The following is a 24,532-nucleotide window of genomic DNA, read 5'->3' on the forward strand; positions in this document are numbered from 1 at the left end:
TTCTGGCTACTTCGGGCCTCGCCATTCTACTCTGGGCACTGGATGTGCACTACCCGCACCAGGCCGGGGTCAGACACGCGCTTGAGAGTTCTGCTTCCCGGTCTCTAGAGTCTCCTATTGTCTCTTCGCGACAAACCCGGCAAACCCGGAATGGTCACAGGGCACCTCATCTCCTAGCCTCTCCCATTGCAGAGAACACGTGGTGAAATAAAAGTCCACTCTCTTTGGTTTATCCCATTCTGCCGAAGTCCTTGGTTTGATCCTAATGACCTGTACCTTCTTACAACGTTTACAAACCAGTGCCACCAGGAGCTCTTATGAGACCTGTAATTACTTATGACTGGATTAAATTTCTCCCTCTCTTATTGTAGCTCCTTAATCTGTTGTTTGGAGACAGATAAAATGTTGACAACTAGTCCGACTTATGCTACCTTTTCTTGTGTGTGCTGCTCCCCAAGACAAATGCCTCCCAAAATGGTCGAATACAAAGTGAAGGTGCTTGAATAACGCTATCTCCAGTCTCAAAAATCGTTAGCTACTCTGTATTTTTTCTTCTATCTCTATCTGTTTTTGTGCTTCTATCACCTCCATTTGACCCTTCCTGTGATTTTAAGAGTCGGACATACTGACTCTGGGTTTTAAAGCATCTCGGATTCTAGTGTATCCTGATCCAATGGCATGGACTGCCTATCAGAAATGAGGTAATGATGTGGAGTTCAAAATATTCTAATAAACACATGACGTTTTTTAAGACGTGTGCTGTTTTTTGTTGTTGTTGAAAATCTGCAAGTAAAATGCTTATTGACAGTAAATGTGAGAATTTTTTGGCTGTGATCCCTTAATATGACAATAGTTCTGCCAGTTAAGTTCTCGATTTTTTTCCCAGTCTTTCTTTCAGTCAAGATGAGCGATAAGCCAGAATTGTCTGAAGTGGAGAAGTATGCCAGGTCAAAACTGAAGAAAACTAATACTGAAGAAAAAAAAATGCCCTCCCCTCAAAGGAAAGTAAGTCATGGGATGGGCGGGGGACACGGGAATGGTTTCTATTGGAGAAAAACAATGGTGAACTTCCATAGGCTCAGTAAATAAACTCTTCCTAGCAATTTTTGCCACAAAGTAAGAAATAATTACAGTACCATTATATTTAATGCCACAGTTAAAAATATCAAAGAGCTGTCTTCTTGGGTTACATATGTGGTTCTCACATGATAGACCCAAGAAGTAATGTGGTAATTAAAAAAAAAAAACTAACTCCTTGTTCAAAAATTACTAAACCTCATATTATAACCAACCTTGGAATATTGGATTAGCACTACAAAAATCTTAGTCTTGTCCACTTTATGGTTATTTGTAATCTTCTGCATCTAGCAATTTGGGCCCATGATTTCATTCCTAAAGAACCACACAAACTGCAGTTTTGGCTTTCTCTACCTGATGACAAGATAAGGCAGAGAACAAGCTTAGATCTGGGGTGCACGCAAGGTTCCCAGACTCAAGGGATTAGTTTTGCCCTCGGGAGTTACAGCCTGATGAAGAAACTCCACACATATTCACAAAACTGACAGGCGCTTTTTGTCATGTCAGAGTTACTTGAGAGTTCCAAAGTTAGTCAAAAATTGTCTGAAATATAACTTCCTAATTACATAGTGATAGACAAATCTGAGGAAAATGCTTCACTTGCTCCTCAGTCTCAGAATAATCTATGGAAAGAATGGTAATAGCATAAATCTACCTGTCAAACAGAGGGGGGGACATAGTTCATGTAGAATCTAATGAATGCTCAGGTGTTTAAATCGTGAGTGCACGCAGGCGCGCGCGCACACACACACACACACACACGCACACACACACACCCGACTGAGGATTTGTGCTTAGTGCTTTGGCATTCTAAATTTAAAACAGGTATGGCAGCCTTCAGTGACTTGACAAATAGCTTCTTTGTAAGAAACTGAATTTAGGAAAATGCCCTCAATGATTTTTTTTGTGCATTTGTTTTTTTTTTTCCCCTCAGCATTCCAGCAGGAGAAAGAGTGTGTTCAAACATCGGAAAATGAGGATCTTCTACCAAGAGCAAATTTCAACATTGCCTGAGTATCTTGGTTTAGTGTTTGTTTGTTTGTTTGTTTGTTTTTGTAAACCTTTGTGTTGTAGAGATTTTAGGCATCTTCTGATGTTTTCTCACCTATACTCCCTGGCTAAGAGGTCAGGGGTAGCCAGTGTTCCCTTACATATATTTTAAAACTTTCCATCGGTTCATAAATTCCAGCTGGCAGATACTGTTGATAATCTCACCACTGATGACCTCTGTGTTTGTAGTCTTTGCACCCTCTATAGGATAAGCCACTTTTAACTTTCTACAATGGATGCCTCCATTGCTCCGTAATCTTCATGAAGTTCTATGCTTTTGCAGCTTCTCATGGTTTATTTTCATTTCTAACGTAGCAGTAAAATAATAAATATAATCATTATGTTAAGGCTCCTGTGGTTCATTCTTGGTGGTCTTCGAAGGAAGTAAACAGGGGTACTATTTTCAGCCAAAAACAAAACAAAACAAAACAAAACAAAACAAAACAAAAACTAGACACAGGAAAGCTGCTTTAGCAGATTCATCACATGGAAAAGGCACTTTTCTATCTAGATCGAATGGTCCCTGATTGAGAATGCTAGGTGATTTTCTATAGAGTTGGAATCATAGAATTTGAGAACCTTTGGGAGAAGAGGTTATGTGGGCTAGCTAGCTAGCCCTCTTGTCTCAGAAATGAAGAAAAGAAAACTCGGGTATAAAGTGATCTAAGGTGAATAAGGGCTGGAATTTTAGCTAAACTCTTGGTTTCTGGAAAGTGTTTTCCGCTTAATGGGAGGGGACACCCAAAGTTGGGGTTGGATAGGGAGGGGAGTAGGAGGCACTTGATAACACATACTGTGCTGAACACTTCACATTTTCTATTGAGTGTAAACTTAGATATCTTATACCTCCTAATAACCTGCAGCACTGAACCTCTTGGTCTAGTTCTTGTCCTGAACAGAATTTACTGTCTTATGAACCACATATTTTTGGTGTTTGTGGCGAACATAAATGCTATGGACTGAATTGTCCCCTCCCCCAAGAATAACTTCAGAAAAAAAACGTGTAATATGCGTAAACATTGGGTTATGTAACAGAAAAATTAGCATGATAGAAATTAAGTGATTTAGTGAAGTGCACTTTTTTTCAAACTGGTCCACTTGTCTTTCTGCAAAGGCATATGGCTCAGTAAACAACCTTCGGCTTTCAAAATTTTGTTTGGGCATATATGATGATTTCTAGGAACCACAAAGCAGGATCTACTTCCACTTGATTTCATGGTAGATTTTCCAGGTGTATTGTGCAGCTAGCTCATTTAAAAAATGTTTTGTAAGATTTTTCTAATATCACAGAATAATAAAAAAATAATCATCCTGGTGAGGAGACTTATTTGTCCTAAATCCTGTCTCTCTTGATATCAAAGAGCGTTCTGGAGGTAAGCTTGCCCCTACCCCTTAATGATTCCAATTCGTTTTGTAGCTATTTCTAGTATCCAGACCTGCCCACCTTTGTCTCTAGAGCAAGTGGTGTTGCCCTTCCGAAGTCCATATGCCTGAAGCTTTAGAAGGTCAAACCTCGAAACGTCAGAGTTTGGAATAAGGAAAGGCTTATTGATCGAGAGGGTGATAACTGAGAAGATGGGAACCCTAGTGGGTACCTCAAATCCATCTTAAGAGAATACAGAGTTGGGGCTTTTTTTTTTTTTACATCAAGGAGAGGAGAAATGGGGTGGGGGGCAAGAGGTGATCGATCACCAAAGATACCTGGGCGCCAGGAGGGGTCCCAGAAGACTGTGCTAGTTGATGTGAGTCCGGTCACGATGTTCCTGCAAAACTTTGATAAATGGTACATACTTCCCTCTTCTCCTCAAGCAGCAAACAGAATTCCTCTAATGATTAGCATGTCTATATGCAAGGCTAAGCAGAAGCTGTCAGCCTGAAGGTCATAGGAACAAAGCAGGCTTGAACAAGGTAAAGTCATAGAGACCGAGTACTTCACTCTGTTACAGTGGTGTTTTGTCAAAAGTGGAATACTCTGTGTGGGAATCTTTTCTGGCAGAATCTTAACCTTTCTTTTGCTGAGCTCACAAAAAGCTTTGATTTTTTGTAGTTTATCCAGTTTTTATCTCATTGTTTGGCCGAGAGTGATATCTTTAAAGGTTTTTACATCTAAATTGGTGGGGGTATTTTACCTTATTATAAATCTTTAAATTAAACCCTTAACAACAATCATGATAAAATATTGGGCTTTAAAGCAAATCATAATTCATTTCAAATATTGAAATCTCACAATATGCTCTCTCTTCAAAGAGTGTGAAGTTAGCAATCAATTTAAAAAGAAAATGATTAGAATATTGTCGACTTCGACAAATTCAGCAATATATTTTTTAGAAAAATTATACAGGTAAAAAGTCATTGGGTCAAGGCGAAATCAACAAAAATATTACTATATTAACCTTCACCTGAATATTAACATTCCAATGCCATAGAAAAGAGAAAAATCTTTGTTCTTTTAATTGCTGGCTAACCTCTTACATTATGCGAGGAGCCAGACACTATGTGCCTTGGATTCATATCCTTAACTTACAAGATTAATAAAAAAAAAAAAGCCAGGAATCAAAAAATAACAAGCGGAGGATCCTACCCGTTTTCCCTCCATCTCCAGACTGAATAGCACAGGAAGGCTGTTATTTGATTCAGCCCTGGTCACTCCGCCACACTTTGGGACCAATAGCTGTATCTCACTGGCTGCCAGTCCCTCATTAGCCAAGTGGAGAGTGGCATTTGAACTGCTCCCATTGGACAATTCCACCACAGTTGAAGGCATAAATGCATGAAATGGAATTACATTTTAAAAAATGAAATATTTTGGCTAGAAAATAATATGTCGGGATAAATCTGAATGAATTAAAATAGAAATTTCTGAGTTTAGTGCACTGAAAAAGTGAAGTCCGTCTTAGAAATTTCATTGATCTATTTTTGTATTATCTTCCTATACCCATTTATGTAAATTTAGATGAGTATTATGGGATGTTAAAATCGTTTAAGAGCATTATGTTGATATGTAAATTTGCTTCATCGCTTTAGCTATGGCAATATCTAGAATATTCCACAACACACTCCGAGATAATGAGAATACAAATAGTAAAAAGATTACAAAAATAATTTAGACTTTACAGGATGCAATAATAGCTGACATAAATATCTAAAACGGACCGTTTAGAAGAGCCATGAAATGCAACGTGGTTAAAGGAAGCCCACGATTTTCCATGGAACAAACTACACTCTCTGCTTATTAAAGTAGAGCTGGTAATGTTTTGTCCACGATAACAGTGCTCTAAATGTCAGAGGAAAGCCACAGGATCGAACACAAGAGTAGATCCTACTTCATAGCCACAGGTCTTTTCGTGACAAGTGAGGTGGCTCTGAGAAGAGCCTTTGGGTTGCGATGCTCACGATGCTCACGTGGTGCCCAGGAAGCTCATGTGCGGCTTCTGTACCGGAGGACGGCCTTGGTGGCCTCGGACACGGCGTGCTTGCCAACCTCCCCGGGCAGGAGCAGGCGCACGGCCGTCTGGATCTCTCTGGAGGTCATGGTGGCGCGCTGGGTGGAGAGGGCCAGGCGCGAGGCCTCTTCGGCGATGCGCTCGAAAATGTCCTTCACGAACGAATCCATGACGCTCACGGCCTCCCGCGACAGGCTCAGGCCCTGGTGAACGTTCTTCAGAACCCTGGGAAAATAGGTGGCGAAACTGTCAGAGCAGCGCCGGCGCCGGCGCCTCGGTGTCCTCTGCTCAGGGGCCTTCGTATGTGCTTCCGTGGGCTCCCCTGTGCCCCGCAATCCCTCGGAAGCCTCGGAGGCAGGCGCAGGCATGTCGGAGGCAGGCGCTGCCACGGCGGGGGTGGGCGATGCCATGTCAAAGGTAGCTTTCCCGTCTGTCGTGAGGAAAGACAATGACGGCTGCTGAGGGGCCGCAGCCAATTTATAGTCGCTGCATTTCTGGCCGTCATGGGCAGGCTCCACTTCTGATTGGCTAAAATACGATCCAGGGAGCCTATCACTAAATCTCCCCACATCACATGTGATTGTGTAGGCTCCTGCTTGGCATCACATCCACCAATCAGAGTGGGCATCCTTTGACCTCTTAACTGTTTGAAACATGCTACGCGGAGGCAAACGGTCATCTGACAATGTTAGCTGGCACTGTGCTACAAAAGGGGAACTTTGAAAAGACTTCACCAAATGCACTCGAATTGTAGAAATTTCTGGGTTGGCTCCTTGCGAGAGTCTGACCCTCATAACCCGATTCCTGACCGCTATCAGAATGACCCTGGCCACTTCGGGCCCTTTTCTTCTAATCCAGAATCTACTGTTGTCCTGGGGTAAGCCACCATGGTTGAGCAGGAATTCTCTGACATAGCTGGCAGAGTGCTCCTGGAAATCACAGGACCTTGCTGGCTAACCAGGAACTCAGTTTTGATTTAAAAAAAAAAAGAAGGGAAAGGAAGGGGAGGGGAGGGGAGGGGAAAGACCTCAGTTATTTGGGAAAGGGAAAATAGCAAAGCTACAGCCTCCAAACCGAAACGGGAAAACTTATAAAGGTACGGAAAGTAGTTAAATATTTACCAAATTTAAAACTGTTTTCTTTACATTCCTTGGGTCCCCAAATGTATGACACATACTTGAATTGGTGGATTAACATAAGAGTCATAGTTTAAAGAAATATGTATATATATATACATATTCCTCCTAGGGGAGAAAATGGGACATAAATGGGAAATACATTAAAATTAGTAGCATATGCCTCATCAAGGAGCTCAATGGTGAAAGATAAAAATCTTTTCCTCTAAGATCAGGAATAAGAAAAGAATGCCCACTTTCACCACAACTAACCAACGCAGTACTGGAAATCCTAGCCAGAGCAATCAGGAAAGACAAAGAAATAAAAGGCATCCAAATAAGAAAAGAGGAAGTATAGTTCCTCCCATTTGCAGATGATATGATTTTATATTTAGAAAATCCTAAAGATCTCACCCAGAACCTGCCAGAACTAATCAACTAATTCAGTAAAGTTTCAGGAAACAAAAGCAACATACAGAAAACAGTTGCATTTTTGTACACCGACAAGAAAACATCTGAAAAAGAAATAAAGAAAAACAATCCCATTTACAACCGCATCAAAAGCAATAACATACTTAGGAATAAATCTAACCGAGGAGGTGAAAGATCTATGCAGTGAAAACTATAAGACTTTGAAGAAAGAAATTAAAGAAGGCAATCTAATGGAACAACATTGTTAATGGAAAGAAAGGATTAATATTGTTAAAATGTCCGTATTACACAAATTCATATATAGATTCAAAGCAATTCCTATCAAAATCCAATGCAGTTTTTCACAGGAAAAAAAAATTAAATCCTAAAATCTATATGAAGACCCCCACCCGCACACGCGAGCACGCACACACGCACACACACTCGCCAAGTAGCCAAAGCAATCCTGAGAAATTAGAACAAAGCTGGAAGCATCACACTTTCTGATCTCAAACTGTGCTAAAATGCAATAAAATCAAAACGATATGGTACTGGCATAAAAATAGACACTTGGAACAGTGGAAAATAATAGGGTGCCCAGAAATAAACCCATTTATACATGTCAGTTAATATAGACAAGGGAATCAGGAATACTCAAAGGAAAAGGAGAGTCCAAATGGTGTTGGGAAAACTGGGTGACCACATACAGACGAATGAATTGGATCCTCATCTTACGCAACTCATAAAAAATGAAGTCAAACCGGTTAAAGACCTAAATGTAAGACTGAACCAATTAGAGCCTTCCTGAAATGTTCACCCCTAGTGACAGAAAGAGTAACAGGTGTGATTTTTTTCTGCCCCTTGTTTGTTTCTTGGACTGGTTTTATGCTTTTCGACCATAATTATTTAATAATATTAGTTTTCTAAAGCTGTCCTAAAATTCCAGAGATTGGGCTCTTTAAACAAGATACATTAATTAGCTCAGATTTTGGAGGCTCAAAATGCAAATCCACGTGTCAACTGGTTGGTACCTTCAGAGTTCTGTGAAGGAAGCATCTATTCCAAGCCACTCTCCTTGCCTTGTAGATGGGGAAATCTCCCTATATCTGTCTGCATTTTCCTCCGCATATACATGTCTCTGTGTCTAATTTCTCTTTTTATGTGGAAACCGCTCATTTTGCATTAAGACTCACCCTAATGAATATCTTTTAACTTGATTACCTCAGCGGAGACCCTGTCTCCCAATATGATCTCATATGAGGTGCTGGTATTTAGGTCTTTGCCAGCATACGAATTTTAAGGGGACACACTTCAACCCACAGGGGATATGGATTTGAGCTATCGGTGGGAATTTCTTCTTCCTCTTTCATAATATTAAGAAAACATTGATGACTGCTTGAGGGAGGAAATTAGGCCACCCTCCCTTCGTCTTTTTCCACAACTATTTGAATATCGAGTATTTTTATTTTGACATTTTGTTCCTCCTACCTTTCTCTGTGAAGGGGGATGATACTATGTGATTTCAATCCTTAACAAGTATTAGGATTGCTTTAAACCTAAGTATTTTCTCAATTTCGTTATGTATCCCATTTGTACTTTAAAGTAAGTTGTAGTTTCCCCTTTTGATTAGGACATAGAAACCTGCAGAGGACGTCACTCTCAGTCAAACGACGAGACAAAAATCTGGATAATCTACAGAAACCAAACTTTTCTTGAGTCCCTCAGGAGAGGAACAGGATTGTACGGAGGAGACAGAACACAAAGGCTACTTAACATCAGCAGAGCCTCATGAACTAAAGAGACAGGATGGGGGCAAAACTGGATCGTAGAGAGAGCTCCCTCGAGTAGTGCAGTAATGAAGGGGGGAGGGGAGGTCAACACCTTTTCAGAGAGGGAGTACGAAAACCTGTTTCTTTCTGTACAAGGGGCCCTTATACCTCTAGGGGTCTCCCTGGGATCATTAGAGTAAGGATTTAGGATAAATGAATCCCCTCATCAGGAATATTAATTATCATTATGCCGGTATATTAAAAAAATCTTATAAAAGGACTTGAAAAAATAATTTATTTCTCAAAGAGACCAAGAAATACTATCAGGGGCCAATAAATGGGGTTGGTCCTGATTTCTGGGCCATCGTTACCCTCCTCCTCTATGATCATGACATGTCACTACTGCATGGCTGGTGAATAAATGTAGGGTGAGAGAGGAGTAAGCTTGAAAAAGTGGACTTTTACTTTCTCGTTATTATGGAGGACTTTCAAAACAAACCTGGGACTACTGGTGGACATTAGTGGAATGTGAGTGCACTGGGACTCCCCTCTAACAGGTCCTTGCCACGAAGCCTAGCGTCCACCCGAGGGTTGTAACATGACCAGTCCTGCCCCTCATGGCCTCCGCCATTGCCCAAGGATTCTTTGAAATCCTGAAATTTGTCCTTAATGTTGTCTACCTCTGCTTCTAAGATCTTCCGAGAGAGGCAATGGTGAACAATGTCAACCTTTGGGGGATGTAGTTAGGCAAGTGTCATATAACTTGGGTGGTCTTTTGTTGTTTCCTTCATGCGAAGTTATTTATATTTCATTAAAATCATACCAGTTTACGACACAGTATATTTAAAATATAATGTCGGTAAATTGTTAACGGCTTGCAGTCGCATAAAAATTGTCGTCGGGCATGTGTTTTTAGTCTATTTTACTTCTTTAAAAAATTTTCAATTACAGGTCACATACAGTGTTATATTAGTTTCAAGTGTACAACACAGTGATTAGACATTTCTATTACTTACAACGTAATCACCCCGATAAGTCTGGTACCCACCTGCCGCGATATGTAGTTATTATATTATCCACTATATTCCTTCTGCTGTACTTTACATCCCCGTGACTGTTTTATAACTGCCAATTTGTACTTCTTAATCCCTTCACCTTTTTCACTGAGCCACCAATACCTCCTCCCATCTGGCGACCATCAATTTGTTCTCTCTGCGAGTTTTTTGTTGTTGTTGTTGTTGTTGTTTTGATTATTCTTTTTTTTTAGATTCCACATACAAGTGGAATCACATGACATTTGTCTTTCTCAGCCTGACTTACCCCACTGAGCGGAATACCCTTTACATCCACCCATGTTGTCGCAAATGGAAAGATTCTGTTCTTTTTTTATGGCCAAGTAATATTCCATTGTGTGTGTGTGTCTGTGTGTGTGTGTATATACACACACACACACACACACACACACACACACATACACCACATTTAGAGTGCTTCCAAATCTTCGCTATTGTAAGTACTGCTGTAATATATCTAAGTCTGCATATATCTATTTGAATTACGTTTTGGATTTCTTCGTATAGATGTCCAGAGGTGGAATTGCTGGATTATATGGTAGTGCTATTTTTAAATTGGGTGATACCCTCCTTACTGTTTTCCATAGTGGCTCCACCAATTTACAGTCCCACCAGACAGTGCACAAGGGTTCCCTATTCTCCATTTCCTCACCAACACTTCTTTTTATTCATTTATTTATGACAGGTATTCTGACATGTGTGAGATAATATCTCACTGTGGTTCTAATTTGCATTTCCCTGTGATGACTAGTGACATCGAGCATCTTTTCACATGTCTATTGTCCTCTGCATGTCCTCTTTGGAGAAATGTCCATCAGGTCCTGTGCCCATTTTAAAATTGGATTGTTTGTTTATTTCGTGTTGACTTTGCATGCATTCTTTATAAATTTTGAATATTAACTCCTTATAGAATCTATCATTCTCAAATATCTTCTCCCATTCAGTATGTTGTCTTTTTGTTTTGTTGATGGTTTCCTACTCTGTGCAAAAACGTGTTAGTTTGATATAGTCCTACATGTTTTTTTTCTTTTTCTTGTGTTTCCCTTGTCAGAGGAGACATATCCCAAAAATATTGTTACTAAGAGTGATGTTGAAGAGTTTACAGGCTATGTTTTCATCCAGGAGGTTTCGGGTCTTACATTTAAGTCTTTAATCTATTCTGAGTTTATTCTTGTAAATGGTGTAAGAAGATGGTTGTTTCATATTTTTGCATGTATCTGCATAGATTCCCAATACTATTTTTTGAAGTGATGGTCTTTACCCCATTGTGTATTCTTGCCTTCGTTGTCATAGATTACATGACCACATAGGCATAGGTTGATTTCTGGGCTCTCTATTCTTTTCCATTGATCCATGTGTCTGTTTTTATTCCAGAGCTTTAACAGCTTGTCTTCCTTCTCAGACACAAACCCCACTGGTTCACACAGCCAGATGTCATGAAGGCTTCACTTCCTTGCTCTGGTGCCCCGGGATGGGGAGCCCTGTGTGGGACTGGGAACCTTCACTCCTAAGGGTTCAGAACCTCCACGGCTGAGATATCCCTCTTGATTCTCATTCACCACACCATGTGTGTGGGACCAGCCCATTCCACGTCTGTGACCCTGGTATCAGTTTCAGCATGGCCTTTGCTTTATGTCCTTAGGTGTAGAAATTCTGTTCAGCCAGTTTTCAGGTGGTTCTCAGTGATGATTGTTCTATAATTCAGTTGTAATTCTGATGTGGTCATGGGAGGAAGCGAGCACAGTGTCTACCTACTCTGCCACCTTGACCAGAAGTCCCTGACTTGGGTGGCCTTGATGATTATCCAGGCATTTTGGCATGCACCCCTGGGGATTATTTGAAAGGAGGACTCGTGCATTATTACTGTTCTTATAAATATTGGACTGGCATAGTGAAGTCTCTCCCTTCTGGGTACTTGGTCTTTTTTCCTTGATGGGATACTCCCAGAGAGGTGAAGGGTATTACCCAAGGTCACAGGACACTCGGGTGATGCCCCGAACCTCACTCTAGGGCCTGGTTCATCACACATGGCATTAGAACTTTGAGTAGTTCAACCTTTCAGTAAGTTCTAGTGACCATGTTCCTCTGGACTCACCAGCTTGAAAGGAAATACTTTAAACTAAAAGGAAATGCAGCACTGATTTGCTTCACCTACCTCAATCTCCTTTTGAGAATCAATTCAAATTGACTTGCTTAAACAAGTGTTTTCCCTAAGCAAACTGCAACAGTCTGGCATTGCAGACATCAGGGGCTGCCTCTGCTTTTCCTCCTCCTTCAGTTCCTTCTGTGACTCCCAAACGTGTCCCATTTACGACTCTGAAGATATGTACATTCGTAGGCAAGATGGAGACGGGAGAGGGGGGTGGCGGTTGCAATGAGGTCTCAGGTGTGCTGGAGCCAGCTGGCTAAAGTCAATCAGTACCTGAAAGAGGGGGGTGAAGCCTAAGGGAAAAAAGAGAAGACAGGAAAGATCTTTCCGGGAGGGCATACAGTCAGAGCTGCAGCCCTGAGTTTATTTAGCATAGCCTTTTTATGTGATTTTTGAATACCATAATCAATCACCATGTTACCATAGCAAAGCACACCATACATATCTAAAACAATGCTTGTCAATTACATAAGATCCTACATGTTCTGGTATTCCATGGTAGTATAACATTCCATTACCTTAAAAGGTGACTTTATGAGGCTTACCAAGGTGACCATTGTTTTAAACTCATCAGCCATACCATGGCTTTTAGCTACGTGACTTCTTCAGTGCCTCATAATGGCTTCTAAAAATGGCTCCAGACAAGGTGTTAGGGATCCCCTGCAAGGACAGACCACAGGGTAACTGGGAAACTCAGTGGCCCCAAATCAAGAAACAGATATTGGGACCAGTTTCTGGTATGGCCCTTTTTAGCCTGTATTCACCTGATAATTCTCCTTTCTGTCCATCTGTTCACCTATATCTCTATGTCCAGGCACCCAGGAGTGGGAGAGGATGTCTGTTACGGTTGTTAACTTCCAGCTGCTTCTGGTGAAAGCTCTGCCCTGGGCCATAGGGATTCACTACGTTCGTGACGTCACCCGGATAAAGGTAAGTTAAGTGGAAAACTATTCTAGGGTTTGCCATTGTGGCCCAGGGAAGCAAGGTCTTTCTTGTATGGACATACCACTTACATGGCACTCAGAAGCATCTCAAGAAATGGGTGTTGCACAGCAGGGTTTTTTAGATTTGTGAAGGCTAGTCATTCCTGGACACTTCTCCCATTGATAAGGCATGTCTGTTTTCCTCTCTTCTTGGCACTGGGCAGGCTTGTAATTGCTTTTGCCAACAGAGTACACAGAAAGTGATATTTTGCCGTTTGCAGAGTTTATCTTTAAGAGGACACATAGCCTTGCTGTTTGGGAGTCCCGTGCAACCGTGTCAAAAAAAAAAATCTACCTATCCTGCCAGTCACCCCCTTGGAGAGGTCCCTCTCCAAATGTGCATTGTCTCTTACATTGCAGAGTAGTTTAGACATCAGCTGAGTACCATTTAGTGACCCTAACTTCAGTTATTTTTGAAGGGGCACTTTTAGATACTTTTAATGTGCAAAATAGATGAAATAGAAAGCGTAACACTCTTCCATTGAAATACAAAATAACTTGAAAAATGATTATGTACATTATTTTAAATACTCATCTTTGTGTGAGGAATGACAGACGGTTATAGTACACTGAGACCTTTAACAATCATAGATTCTCGAATGACTGCACCTTTAAAGAAAAATTGGACCTTTCCTATTGGGAAAGGAAGACGCTAAGGGGGACAGAAATTATTCCATGTTTTTGATTTTGGGTAGGGAAAAAAGATCTTGAGAATCTGTAATCAAAAGAGTGCCTTCGTGTAGCTTTGGGATTCAAGTGAACACTATCATCACGGTCCAAATGAATCTCCGTTGTAAGCTTTTTTCCAGCAGTTTTATCATCATAATATATTTTCTATTAATAAAACTTAGCTTTTATCCCCTTAATGATTGAAACCATTTTATTAGCAGTAGCAATAACTGTTCCTTGAAGACCTCACAGGAAATACACTTGGAAGTCCGACCATTTGCATTTAGCTCACTGAAGCTCTGCATGTCTTCAATTCTTTGGAAGTCCTTTTTGGTTCAAATTCTGTAAATTATTTTTACATAAAAAAGAAACGTCTTTGCCTGCATTATCATAGGTGTTTTGAAAGGACTATTTTCCTAATTTTAATATACTTTTTGTGTATCGATTCTTTTTCCCCTCACCCTGGTGGTTTCTTAGAGAATTAGGGTAATCATTTTCTTTTCAACTGACTGCTCATGTGTTTCCTCAATTCAAGAACGTGGAGGTATTTGGAGGGGGCTAAGTAATGTTAAAAATAAATTTTAAATTTGGTATATTTGAGCGTTCTGAGCTGCCAAGTACAAAATCTGCCAATCATGCTGTTAAATATTACATAATTAAATATGCTAAATATTTATGTAAGTATCCCAGTTTCTGTTTGTGTTGTCTTTGGAGAAAGTGGTTTTAACATTCTCTTTTCTCTGATTCGCCAAGGGTTTTGATGAGAACTGGAGGTAATAGCTGGTCAATTATGGCCCATGATTGGTAGGAGCACTCTGCTGGCCATGTCAGAGAGTTGCTGCTCAAGCCACAGCCGGCTCAGCCCTGGAAAGAGTAGATCGTGACTTGGAGTTGTGGACACTGAGAAAGAAGATGACTACTGAGAAGCGCTCCTGGTGGCTGACTGAGCTCAAATTTAACAAACAGCCTAGCAGCTATTTCTCATCAGGAGCCTCGCGTGCAAACCCTGCTTCAGGAAGAAGCCTGCACTAAGCTGCTCGCCTCCTGGCTCTGAACCGCAGGACTGTATGGCATTCCCACCACCTGAGCCACCCCTTATGAATAACTTTACAACCAACAGGACTTAGGCTTCCCCCCTCCCAATCAGAGCTGTGTGATCCGTACTGACCAATCAGAGAGGCTTTCTGACCAATCGGGACAGCGTTTTGGGGGGCCAATCAGACTGAGGGGATTTGAAGTCCTCATTTGCATGAGGAAAGACCATACTGAGACAAGGGGGAGGCACTTCTGTCTACATAAGTCAGTTTCCCCGTGCCTTGCCAAGAGCACGCTTTGCATTTCCACCCGAACACTGAAAGCTGTGTTTCCTATGCTGGTGCTGAACCACTCAAGCAGACCCCAGCAGACCCCGGAGCTGTCTAGCTTGAAAGGAATCTCCTTCCCAAGACCGCCTTGCAGCCATTCTGCTTGGTTATTAAGTTGTAACACTTATTGAGCTGTTCCATAGCTATGCTGTATCACAGTTATCAGCAATGAATAAAGTTTTTTTTTTATTGGGTCTGAAACTGGGGATTACTGTTGGTGTTGAATTGGCACCAGGTACCACAGGTTGACAGAGGAAAATTGCCCCAAAGTATCCAGAGTCACTCTCACCACAGCAAAAGGTTGGGTTTTGAATGCGGGTTCTCTCAGGAACTCAAGCTGATCCTTAAGTAGTTTTAATATATTTATTTACGAGTTTTCCCAATTTCTGTTTGGAGACTATTTTGTTATCCCCCCCTTTTTTCTTTTTCTTTTTGTGACTCACTGAGTATTTTGATCAAATCCGGAGAGAAGTGTTGGCCAATTATGTCCCTGATTTCCACAACCACTGCTGGCCATGTCACATGGGTTCCTGCCTTGAGTCAGGGTGGTTTACTCCAGGACAATAGTAGATTCTGGGTTAGAGGGAAAGGGCCCAAAGTGGCCAGAGTCATTCTGACAGCAGTCGAGAATTGGGTTATGAAGGCCAGACTTAAGGAGCCAAAACAGAAGTTTCTACAATTCAGGTGCTTTTGGTGAAGTCTTAGTTCTAGGTTCCCCCGTTGGGGCATCAGCCGGCTAACATTGTCAGATGACCTTTCACCCTATGGAGCATGTTTCAGTTACTGACCGAGGTCACGGAGAGGTCGAGGGACTCCCACTCTGATTGGAGGATCTGTGATGCTAAGGAGGAGCCTATCCGATCTCGTGAGACATGGCGTGACTTAGTGACAGGCGCCCTGGATTGCATTTTAGCCAATCAGATGTGGAGACTGCCCATGACGTCAGGGAATGCAGCGACTACATAAGTCGGCTACCACCTCGCAGCAGCAGCCACTGTCTTTCCTCACAAGCTGGAGGAAGCGGCCTCTGACATGGCTGATCTTGGCTCTGGGGCTTTGCTAGAGGAATTCCTGTGCAAAAAGGAGCCCACGGAAGTTCTCCCAAAAATCCTGGAGCAGAAGCAGCCAAGGCGCCGCCGCTGCCGCCGCCGCTCCGACAGTTTCGCCACCTATTTCCCCAGGGTTCTGAAGAACGTTCACCAGGACCTGAGCCTGTCTCAGAAGGCCCTGAGCGTCATGGATTCCTTCGTGAAGGACATGTTCGAGCGCATCGCTGAAGAAGCCTCGCGCCTGGCCCGCAAAACCCGGCGCGCCACCCTGACCTCCAGAGACATCCAGACGGCCGTGCGCCTGCTCCTGCTCGGGGAGTTGGGCAAGCACGCCGTGTCCGAGGGCACCAAGGCCATCCTCCGGTACGTTTGCTGCAGCTGAGCTGCCTGGGCACCACGTGAGCATCACAACCAAAAGGCTCTTTTCAGAGCCGCCCCACTTGTCATGAAAAGAACTGTGGCTCTCGTGTTTGATCCTGTGGCTTTCTGCTGACATTTAGAGCACTGTTACCGCGGACAAAACATCATCGACTCCACTTTAATGTACACAGAGTGTAGTTCATTCCATGGAAAATCACAGATTTTCCTTAACCGCGTTGCATGTCATGACTTTCCCAAACGGTCATTCCCGTTAGAGTTTTTCTCTAGGTCAGTCTTTTGGGGGATATTTTGCTGATAATGCCATTTACCTGTTTCACTCATTCCCTCATGAGTATACGGTGGAATTTTCCAGTTCATTATGTTTGATATGACAGTGGATGAAGTGCAGAAGCAGATACAAGAATCCATTTGTCTTCTGTCAGGCCAGATAGTAAGGAGACTTTCAAATATTTGAAACAACATCAATCTCCTCTACATTTTTAGAAGGAAATATGTATCATACGAGTTTGTAAATTGCATTAACATGATATAATGGGTGTTTTATTATGATTTTAAAATGAATTTTAAAATAAATTTATTAAAATTCCTGTTGTATTATTTTGTACAGTGAGCGTATTGGCAGGTATTACTGACACAATAGCTCTTTGGGTTCCTATTTATTTTTAATAGCGTGAGGTTTCCCGAGACAGAACTGTTCCAGATATTTACTCATTTGCATTGTTAGCTCATACATATAATTGACTCCTTGGGAAATCGTGGATTTTCCTTAACTATGTTGCATCTCCTCGTCTTTCTAAATGACTATTTCTGTTTGTTATTTTACTACGTCTACCTTTCCAGCAACCCGTAAGGTCAAAATAATTTTCCTACTAATTTCATTTACCACTTTTGTTCATGTCGTTCCACGACTGTATTATGGAACTTTTCAGAAATACTTTATGCGTGATGTGCAATAAGGTCAAGAAGCAGCTATATCCACCATTGCACCTCTGTTATACTTTATCATCATACCACGCATGAAGCCTCCATTTAAATATATAAATGAAGAATGATACACAGTAGAGAAATAGACTAGTGGAATTTCCAAAAACAAGTCACTTCTGTAATTCCCCAGTTTCCAAAATTATTGAGTACAACGTCGTTGTATGGACATACCCAGTGTGTGGCACCCAGCAGCATATCAACGAGTGTGTGTTGCGTGGCACTACATGTCAGGTTCAGGATGGCCCTCACGCCTTGACACTCTTTCCGTTGAAAGATACTGTCCGTTTTCCCCTGCTCTGGACTCTGGGCAAACACGTGACTGCTTTGACGAATGGAACATGGTGGAAATAATGTTATGTATGCCAATTACAGAGCTAATCTTTAAAATGGCAGGTGCCTTCTGCCTCATTTCTTGAGACCTCTGAGCCACCATGTAGGAAGTCTCCCTATCCTACTGGAGACACCACAGGGACAGGCTTTGAGACTCTATGGGGAGAGACTGGGGCCCAGCTGAGCCCAGCCCTCCAATCAGCTCCTCTGAGGCAACAGGTGTGTGAATGCAGTTGACCCAAAACTTTCAGAGTAGCTTAGGAGTTACCCTGAATGGATGTACCCCCTCTTTCTTTAATATTAAGGTCCACTTACACTTCTTATTTGCACACTATTGGCACACTAATAGATCAGCAAAAACAAAACAAGACTCCCCATTCCAAACAAGTAGAAATACTTGAAAAAATTATCACAAACATTATTTTAAATGCTTGGATGAGCTGGAAAAGAGTTAGAAATTAATAGACAACTGAGACGTTTGCCTCAAACCCAGGCCCTTGAAAGACAACACCCTTAGTGAAAAGCTGGCCTTTTTGCTATGGGGAAAGGGAAATGACAAGGCAACTTGGTATATCTTGGCCTTGTGTCTAGATGGGGGGAAAAAGGCTTCTTTGATAGTTTCAAATCACAATTCTGCCTTCACATGGCTGTGGCATTCCAATGAAGACTATCAGCATGGCTCAAGGAATTCTGGCAAAAATACAGACATGGGGCAAAATGGGGCAAATGCTAGTCAAATCCTCTGTGGAGGAGCCCACCCTTAACTGAGGCTTAGAGAAGGTCCCCACCGATAAAGCCCTTCCACACTTGTTCATAATTCAAGAAAACCGAAGGTATCCTCCTCCAAAGACTTATCCCCAGGTGCAAACAATTCAAAAAGTGTTGGCATGTTAAGTAAATGAGATGATATAAACCATAATAAGGAAGAAACAAGAACTATCACAAAGAATCAAGTACAATTTCTGAAAGCGTAAAACAGAACCACTGGACCAAAAAGTTAATGCAGTTTTAAATATCTGGTTAACGCACCTGGATAGGGAATTAGTGTATTGGAAGAAATTAGGGGGGAATGCCTCCTAGGGAGATAAAGAGAAAGGGAAGTTGAAGAGACATAGGGCATAGGCCAAAAACATATAAACTACACCCCATAGGAGTTTGTGAAGGAGATATTGGGCAAACTGAGGAAGAATAATATTCAAAAAGGAAATGGCTGGTAATTTGTTCAGAACAAAGGAAATCCACAGTTGCCTAGAATGATTGCAGAGCAATGAAAACATTCGTACATGGAAGCAGAGAGTGACCGTATAAAACAGTTCCCAGAATGGTGATGACTAAGTGCCACTTAGAGGGGATTTTATGGCCTCAAGTGCTTCCTAAAATTAGGAAGCCTTGACCAGGCATTTCACAGAAGAGGGGACACAAATGGGAAAAAAAGTAAAATACTCAAGACGAGGCACCACCTCACAAGCTGTCCCAGAAGTGCCCACCCACACCGTGGTGAGATACTATTTCACACCATCAGAGCTGCGAGGGTGAAAAAGACTGACCTCCCCACGTGTTGGTGAGGAGATAGAGCCATGGGGGGGGGGTTGCATCCACTGCTAGTAAGTGTGGAAGCTGGTCTGAGGCCCTTGGAGAGCAATCTGGCATATCGATTAACGTGCAGGAGAAGCACCCACGGCTGGCTGCAAGGATTCCACTCCTGGGCACCTAATCCAGGATGCTCTTAGCAGCGTTGTACTTATTAATGAAAAATTCAGGTAAAACGTAAATGATCATCAACAGTAAAGTGGATGAACGAATTGGGATACAGTCATACAATTGAAAGCCATTCACCAGGAAAATAAGTGAACCAGAGCTACTGATGTCACTATGGCTGTATCTTGCACACAATAGTGAAATAGCATGATACAGAAGAATACTTACCTCACGATATAATTTATATAAGGTATAAAAAGATGCAGAACAATGCTATCAGTATATGTTGCTTTGCACTTCATATCTATGTAGCAGAAGCATAAAGAAGTTCATGGAAATGAGGGACATCAATTTTGCATAGGGATAACTACTGGGAAGGAAGTGGGGATGGGTATAAAGGAGGGGTCCATGAGCATTCAAGAGTATCTGTCATTTTATTCCTGAAGCTTGTAGTCATAGATGGGTGTTCAGTTATATTTTTCTTCCTATGATTTCATTTAACCAAAAGGTTGTGTAATGTTTTACTAAATTGGGGCGATCACTGTCAACTCTGCTGTCCCTCACTGCCCTTGTTCAGTCAGTCTTGCTACCAATTTTACCCCCCAAGTGGTCCCTGAATCTCTCCCTTCCACTCTATCCCTATTGCCTCTTACCAGGCTTGCATCATCATTACCTGAATTGAGGCAGCCACCTCCTGCCTTCCGCCTCGGTCCTTGCAAATCGAGCCTCTGTACTACTTCCTGAGTGATCTAAGTAAGAAGCAAATCTGACAGTCTGTCACTTCCCTGCTGAAAAGGCTTCAAGGCTCCCCATTGCCTAGAGGACAAGGTACAAGTTCCTTATATATGGCAAGGTCCTTCGTGATCTGGCCCCTGCTTTTCTCCCCAGTCTCATATGCCACCACTTCCTGCCTTGCATTGTGAGGTCCAAAGAGGCTGAACTACTTGCAGTTGCCCCACAGGGCCACCGCTGCCTCTTGGTCTGCCTAGGTCTTTTCCATCTTGGCACTGAGAGCCCTGCATTGTGGGAGACCCTCAGTCACAGTTAGCCCGGGGCTGTCCTGGTATTAAAGCTGAAAGTCCTGCACCTGGGAAACCCTTCAGAACCCGGCAAGCCGGGACAGTTGGTCGCCCTAGTTGTCCAGTCTTCAAGCTGATTTGTGGCTGAATTGGCTCCTGCTGTTGCCATCACTGAGGATGTCTCTCTTACCTCCTTCCTCCTGCTCCTTCTGTAAACAGGACCCAAAATAAACAACGAATAAAATATGAAATAGAATGTGAAAGGCAGCTACAGAACCCACATAACTTAGACCATGCCTCTCCCAGGAGGAGTTTCCTGACTAGCTTCCCCTCCCCCGCCCCTCCTCTGGGCTCCCACAATAACCAGAGCGCTTCTCTTTCACAACATTTCATGTCTTATAAATATCTGACAAAAGCATCCGCCTCCCTGTTCTAGACTCTAACCGGTTTACGGGCTTATTCATCTGCGATTCCCAGCACCCAGCAGACCTGACATAGTAGACACTCAATGAATGTTTCAATAAACAGATGAATGCAGGCTGCGCTGTAAACTCTGACGTGAGATTTTCCGACCCTTCTTGAGGAAAGCGTAGCTGAAATAATTGTGGTCGGAGAAGTGACGATTTCTCTAAAGTGGCAATTCGAGGTTTGTCCTTATCTATCATAACGAACAGTACCAATTTTTATCCTGTCACATAGAACAACGTAAGATGACACTCTGAGTATGTTGTACAGTTTATATAGATGATGTCACGCATATTTGACAGTTTCACTGTCTTTCTGACATGTGATTTCTTCCCCTTCTGAGAAGTTGGGAGGGGACACTTGAATACCCCCTTAAAGGGTCTCTACAACCCTGCGAGGTAGGTCCTGTTTATATCACCAATGGACAGAGAATAAACCTATGGACTAGAAAGGTGAGTCCATCGCCATGCCTGACAGTTCAGGAAGCCGGTGAGTGGGAATTAGACCTCAGCTGCACCTGACACCCGGGCCCAGCTTTGTGCTCCTTGTACCATGGCCTTCCCAGAACGAGGCTGGGGGAAGGGTCCTGTGAGTAGAAGCTTGGAGTGGAGTTGGATGCTGCCTTGGTGGGGCAGTCGAGGCAGGGGCTGAGTTTGGATGCCTCCGGCTCCTTCGCTGACGCTTCCCGAACTTATTCCCTGGGAATCAGGCCAGGGTTAGAGGTGGAAAAATGGCTCTTTTTTCACCCTCGTCTGAGTGAGGCCTTTGGAAAGTCTGGAAGGACCGAATAGACAGCACATATACCCCTGATGCACTCTCCCGGAGGAGGCCTAGCTCTACTGGACCCATGCGAAGCCTCCCTGATCACAGTCCCACGACCCTGCAGTGCACAGGCCTAGGATTACCAAGCCCTCTACCCTGTTCCACGAGGTCATAGCCATGGGTTCCCAGGTCATTCTCAAGCCATATGAGCTTTGAGGTCTGCTAAATTAGATGGCAAATGCCCTCTGCTCTTCCCATCATTGCCCCTGATGCAAAAGCACAGCTGAGCTTATCTTCACATCTAACCACAGATCCCATGCTTGATATTCTGTCCTGGTTTTTCCCAAGGAACGATTGGAGCGTAAGCACAGCCTGGACTCCGAGGGAATTCAAGAGTTTCTAGGTTAATAACCCACTTCAGAGGAGGCACCTTTGACCAGTGCTTATTCTAGAATTCACCTTGAGAATGGCCAGTGGGTAGGTCCTCCACTGCTAACTTTTAGGATCTTGTAGCCACCATGGAATTCCCTAGGACAATGCCCCTGAGGTTTCGCTTGACCCATAACCTCCGCCGACTCTTTTCTTCCTGTCCAGGAGGGACTGTATCCCCTTACCCAGGCTTGGGGACCCATTGAATCCTATGTCTTTATGACCTACAGGTATTTCTTAAGCATGCCTCCCCCTACTAAGTAAAAGTAAGCATGTAGGCACTCCTATTCTTGTCTCTACGCCTGCCATCCTCCCTCCTACTGATTCACAGGCATTCGATGGAAACTTAATCGAGCTCGGGAGTCAAGCCTGAATTTAATTCCTGGCTGGACCACTTACTAGTTATGCGAGCTTGGGCAGTAGTTAACCCACCCTCTCTGAGCCTTACCCTGCTCGACAGGGAGAATTATGTCTTCCTGTCCTGGAAGGAACATACAGGGGCAAAGGGTAAAGACCAGACACACGTGTATAACACACACAGCAGAGTGCCTGCCACATTGAATCGTAAAGTGCTCGGTAAGAAATGGTTACTATGGCTATTTGTGTGGCGCTGGATACTGGAAGGTGAGCAAGGGTAAGATGTGGCCCCCAACCTCTGTGACATTGCATCTGAATGGAGAGTTAGCACACACATACTCCCAAATGACTACCAAGAGAGGGCTGCATCTGATCAAGAGCACAATGCAGGCATTGTGGGGGTTCAGAGAGCAGGAAAAGAAAGAGGCAGAGAACTCACCATGTGCCTGCACCAGGCACTGCACCTGGCATGCTATAGCTGTTCTTTCATTCAGTCCTAATCACAGCCCTTCCTGCCGGGGCGTCATAAATAGTATGCCCATTTTACAGTTGAAGGTCTGAGGCTCAAGGAGGGAGAAGTCACCGTGGGCTGGGATGATCAGGTCATCTTCACAGAGAACCTAAGATTTGAGCCATGGCTGGAAAGGTGAATAGGATTCGGGTAAGGTGAGGGTGACGGGGCAAAGTTTCATGGGAGTGAGGAGGAAGAGCTTGCCAACAAAGCCCTGAGTCGGCAATGCCCAAAGCCAGCAAGATAACATGGCATTTTTCAGTTGCTCCCTAGCAACTCCCCATCACAAACTCAGAGCAGTGTTAACTCTGCAATCTCACTAACGTGAGGCTCAGCAGGTAAGAGTCATCCTCCATAACTGTTTGGCACCAAATCTCACTTATACCCCTCCAATTGCCTGGGGGCACGACTCTCGGGACTGAGAATAAGCATAGTCACCATTCATTGGGCACTCCAGCTCACTATCTCACTGAATCCTCACAATGACCTCGTAGACCCTATTCAGTTTCCTACAGAGAAGGAAACTGAAGTTCAGAGGGGCCAAGTCACTGACCCAAAGCACTACAGCTAGCACGAGGCACAGCTGGGGTTTGAGTCCAGGTCTGATCTGACTCCCAAACCTGTGCCCTTAATCACTCTTGCTGTAGAGCCCAGTCCCACTAGCTCTCAGCAGTCATGGGACCCACACAGACACTCTCACCATCTTGTGTCTCTCTTCCCTGTTCATGCAGCCCAGTAACGCTATTTGTCTCCAGAATACAAAGGCAGCAGGACTTCGGAGGGCGGAAATCATGAAAAAGCTGATGCACTCTCCTGGTCACACTAACCTTTGTGTTCTGCAAATCCCCAAGCCCCAAGAGATGCGTGTATTCTATCCCCAGATCTTTTCCCTAGAAGGGTGTCCACACGAACTGATTTTGCTTGTTGTCCCAACACAATTATTCAGAGTGCCCCCTGTACCCTCAAAAGTGTCCACATTAATTGGACAAGAAATTACATGGTCAAGGGGGACCCACAAAGAGGCAAATAAGCCTCACACATCAGGTCCTTTTGCAGCCCTGACACATGCTGGGCAATGATCTGTAGCTCCCCTGTGTGGGAGTGGGGCCTGACCTTCTGGGAGGTGTAGCCACTTCTTGAGGAAGGAATGAGGTATAAATAAACTAGGAACGTGATTTTGAGGGGATTCCAAGTACAATCCAGCTTGCGGGGAGCAGAGTGGTCAAGGAACAGGGGTAGAGGAACCCCTGGAATGTAGAACTTGCACCAAAAATGAGTCAATATCTAGAACTGGTTTAGGTCTCAGGACAATTCTACATTTCTAAAAAGCAGTAGGAACCCCAAACACTTTTACACTGGCTAGATATGTGCCAATTGTTACTGTAGGAATTATTAGAATAGAAATTTCGATACATTTATTTAAAAACAATACAAATCTCATTAC

General features: G+C 43.1%; 2 protein-coding genes and 1 pseudogene across 2 annotated transcripts; 2 read left to right on the forward strand and 1 right to left on the reverse strand.

Moving 5' to 3' along the window:
* The first annotated feature begins 903 nt into the window (after positions 1-903).
* On the forward strand, positions 904-2,441 carry LOC107508596 (annotated as a pseudogene).
* A 3,070-nt stretch (positions 2,442-5,511) lies between these two features.
* Positions 5,512-10,219, reverse strand: LOC107511197 (histone H2B-like). The gene is made up of 2 exons (XM_016145408.2): positions 10,186-10,219; positions 5,512-6,162 (listed from the first exon to the last, which is right to left on the reverse strand). The coding sequence occupies exons 1-2, from the start codon at positions 10,217-10,219 to the stop codon at positions 5,546-5,548; spliced, it is 651 nt and encodes a 216-aa protein (XP_016000894.2). The 3' UTR covers positions 5,512-5,545.
* Positions 10,220-16,135: 5,916 nt separating this feature from the next.
* Positions 16,136-16,559, forward strand: LOC107498735 (late histone H2B.L4-like). The gene has a single exon (XM_016122209.2). It carries the CDS (start codon positions 16,136-16,138, stop codon positions 16,532-16,534), a length of 399 nt encoding a protein of 132 aa, XP_015977695.2. The 3' UTR covers positions 16,535-16,559.
* Positions 16,560-24,532: the final 7,973 nt, after the last annotated feature.

Source organism: Rousettus aegyptiacus, unplaced genomic scaffold, assembly GCF_014176215.1.
Source record: "Rousettus aegyptiacus isolate mRouAeg1 unplaced genomic scaffold, mRouAeg1.p scaffold_m13_p_9, whole genome shotgun sequence".
In the NCBI taxonomy this organism is placed as follows: domain Eukaryota; kingdom Metazoa; phylum Chordata; class Mammalia; order Chiroptera; family Pteropodidae; genus Rousettus; species Rousettus aegyptiacus.

Excerpts from the sequence above, each read along its gene's own strand:
- LOC107511197 (XM_016145408.2), bottom strand. The coding sequence starts at position 10,219 with ATGGGTGGATGTAAAGGGTATTCCGCTCAGTGGG. Across the intron at positions 6,163-10,185 it reads AGGGTATTCCGCTCAGTGGG|GAGCCTACACAATCACATGT; the intron begins GTAAGTCAGGCT and ends GATGCCAAGCAG.
- LOC107498735 (XM_016122209.2), top strand. The coding sequence starts at position 16,136 with ATGGCTGATCTTGGCTCTGGGGCTTTGCTAGAGGAATTCCTGTGCAAA.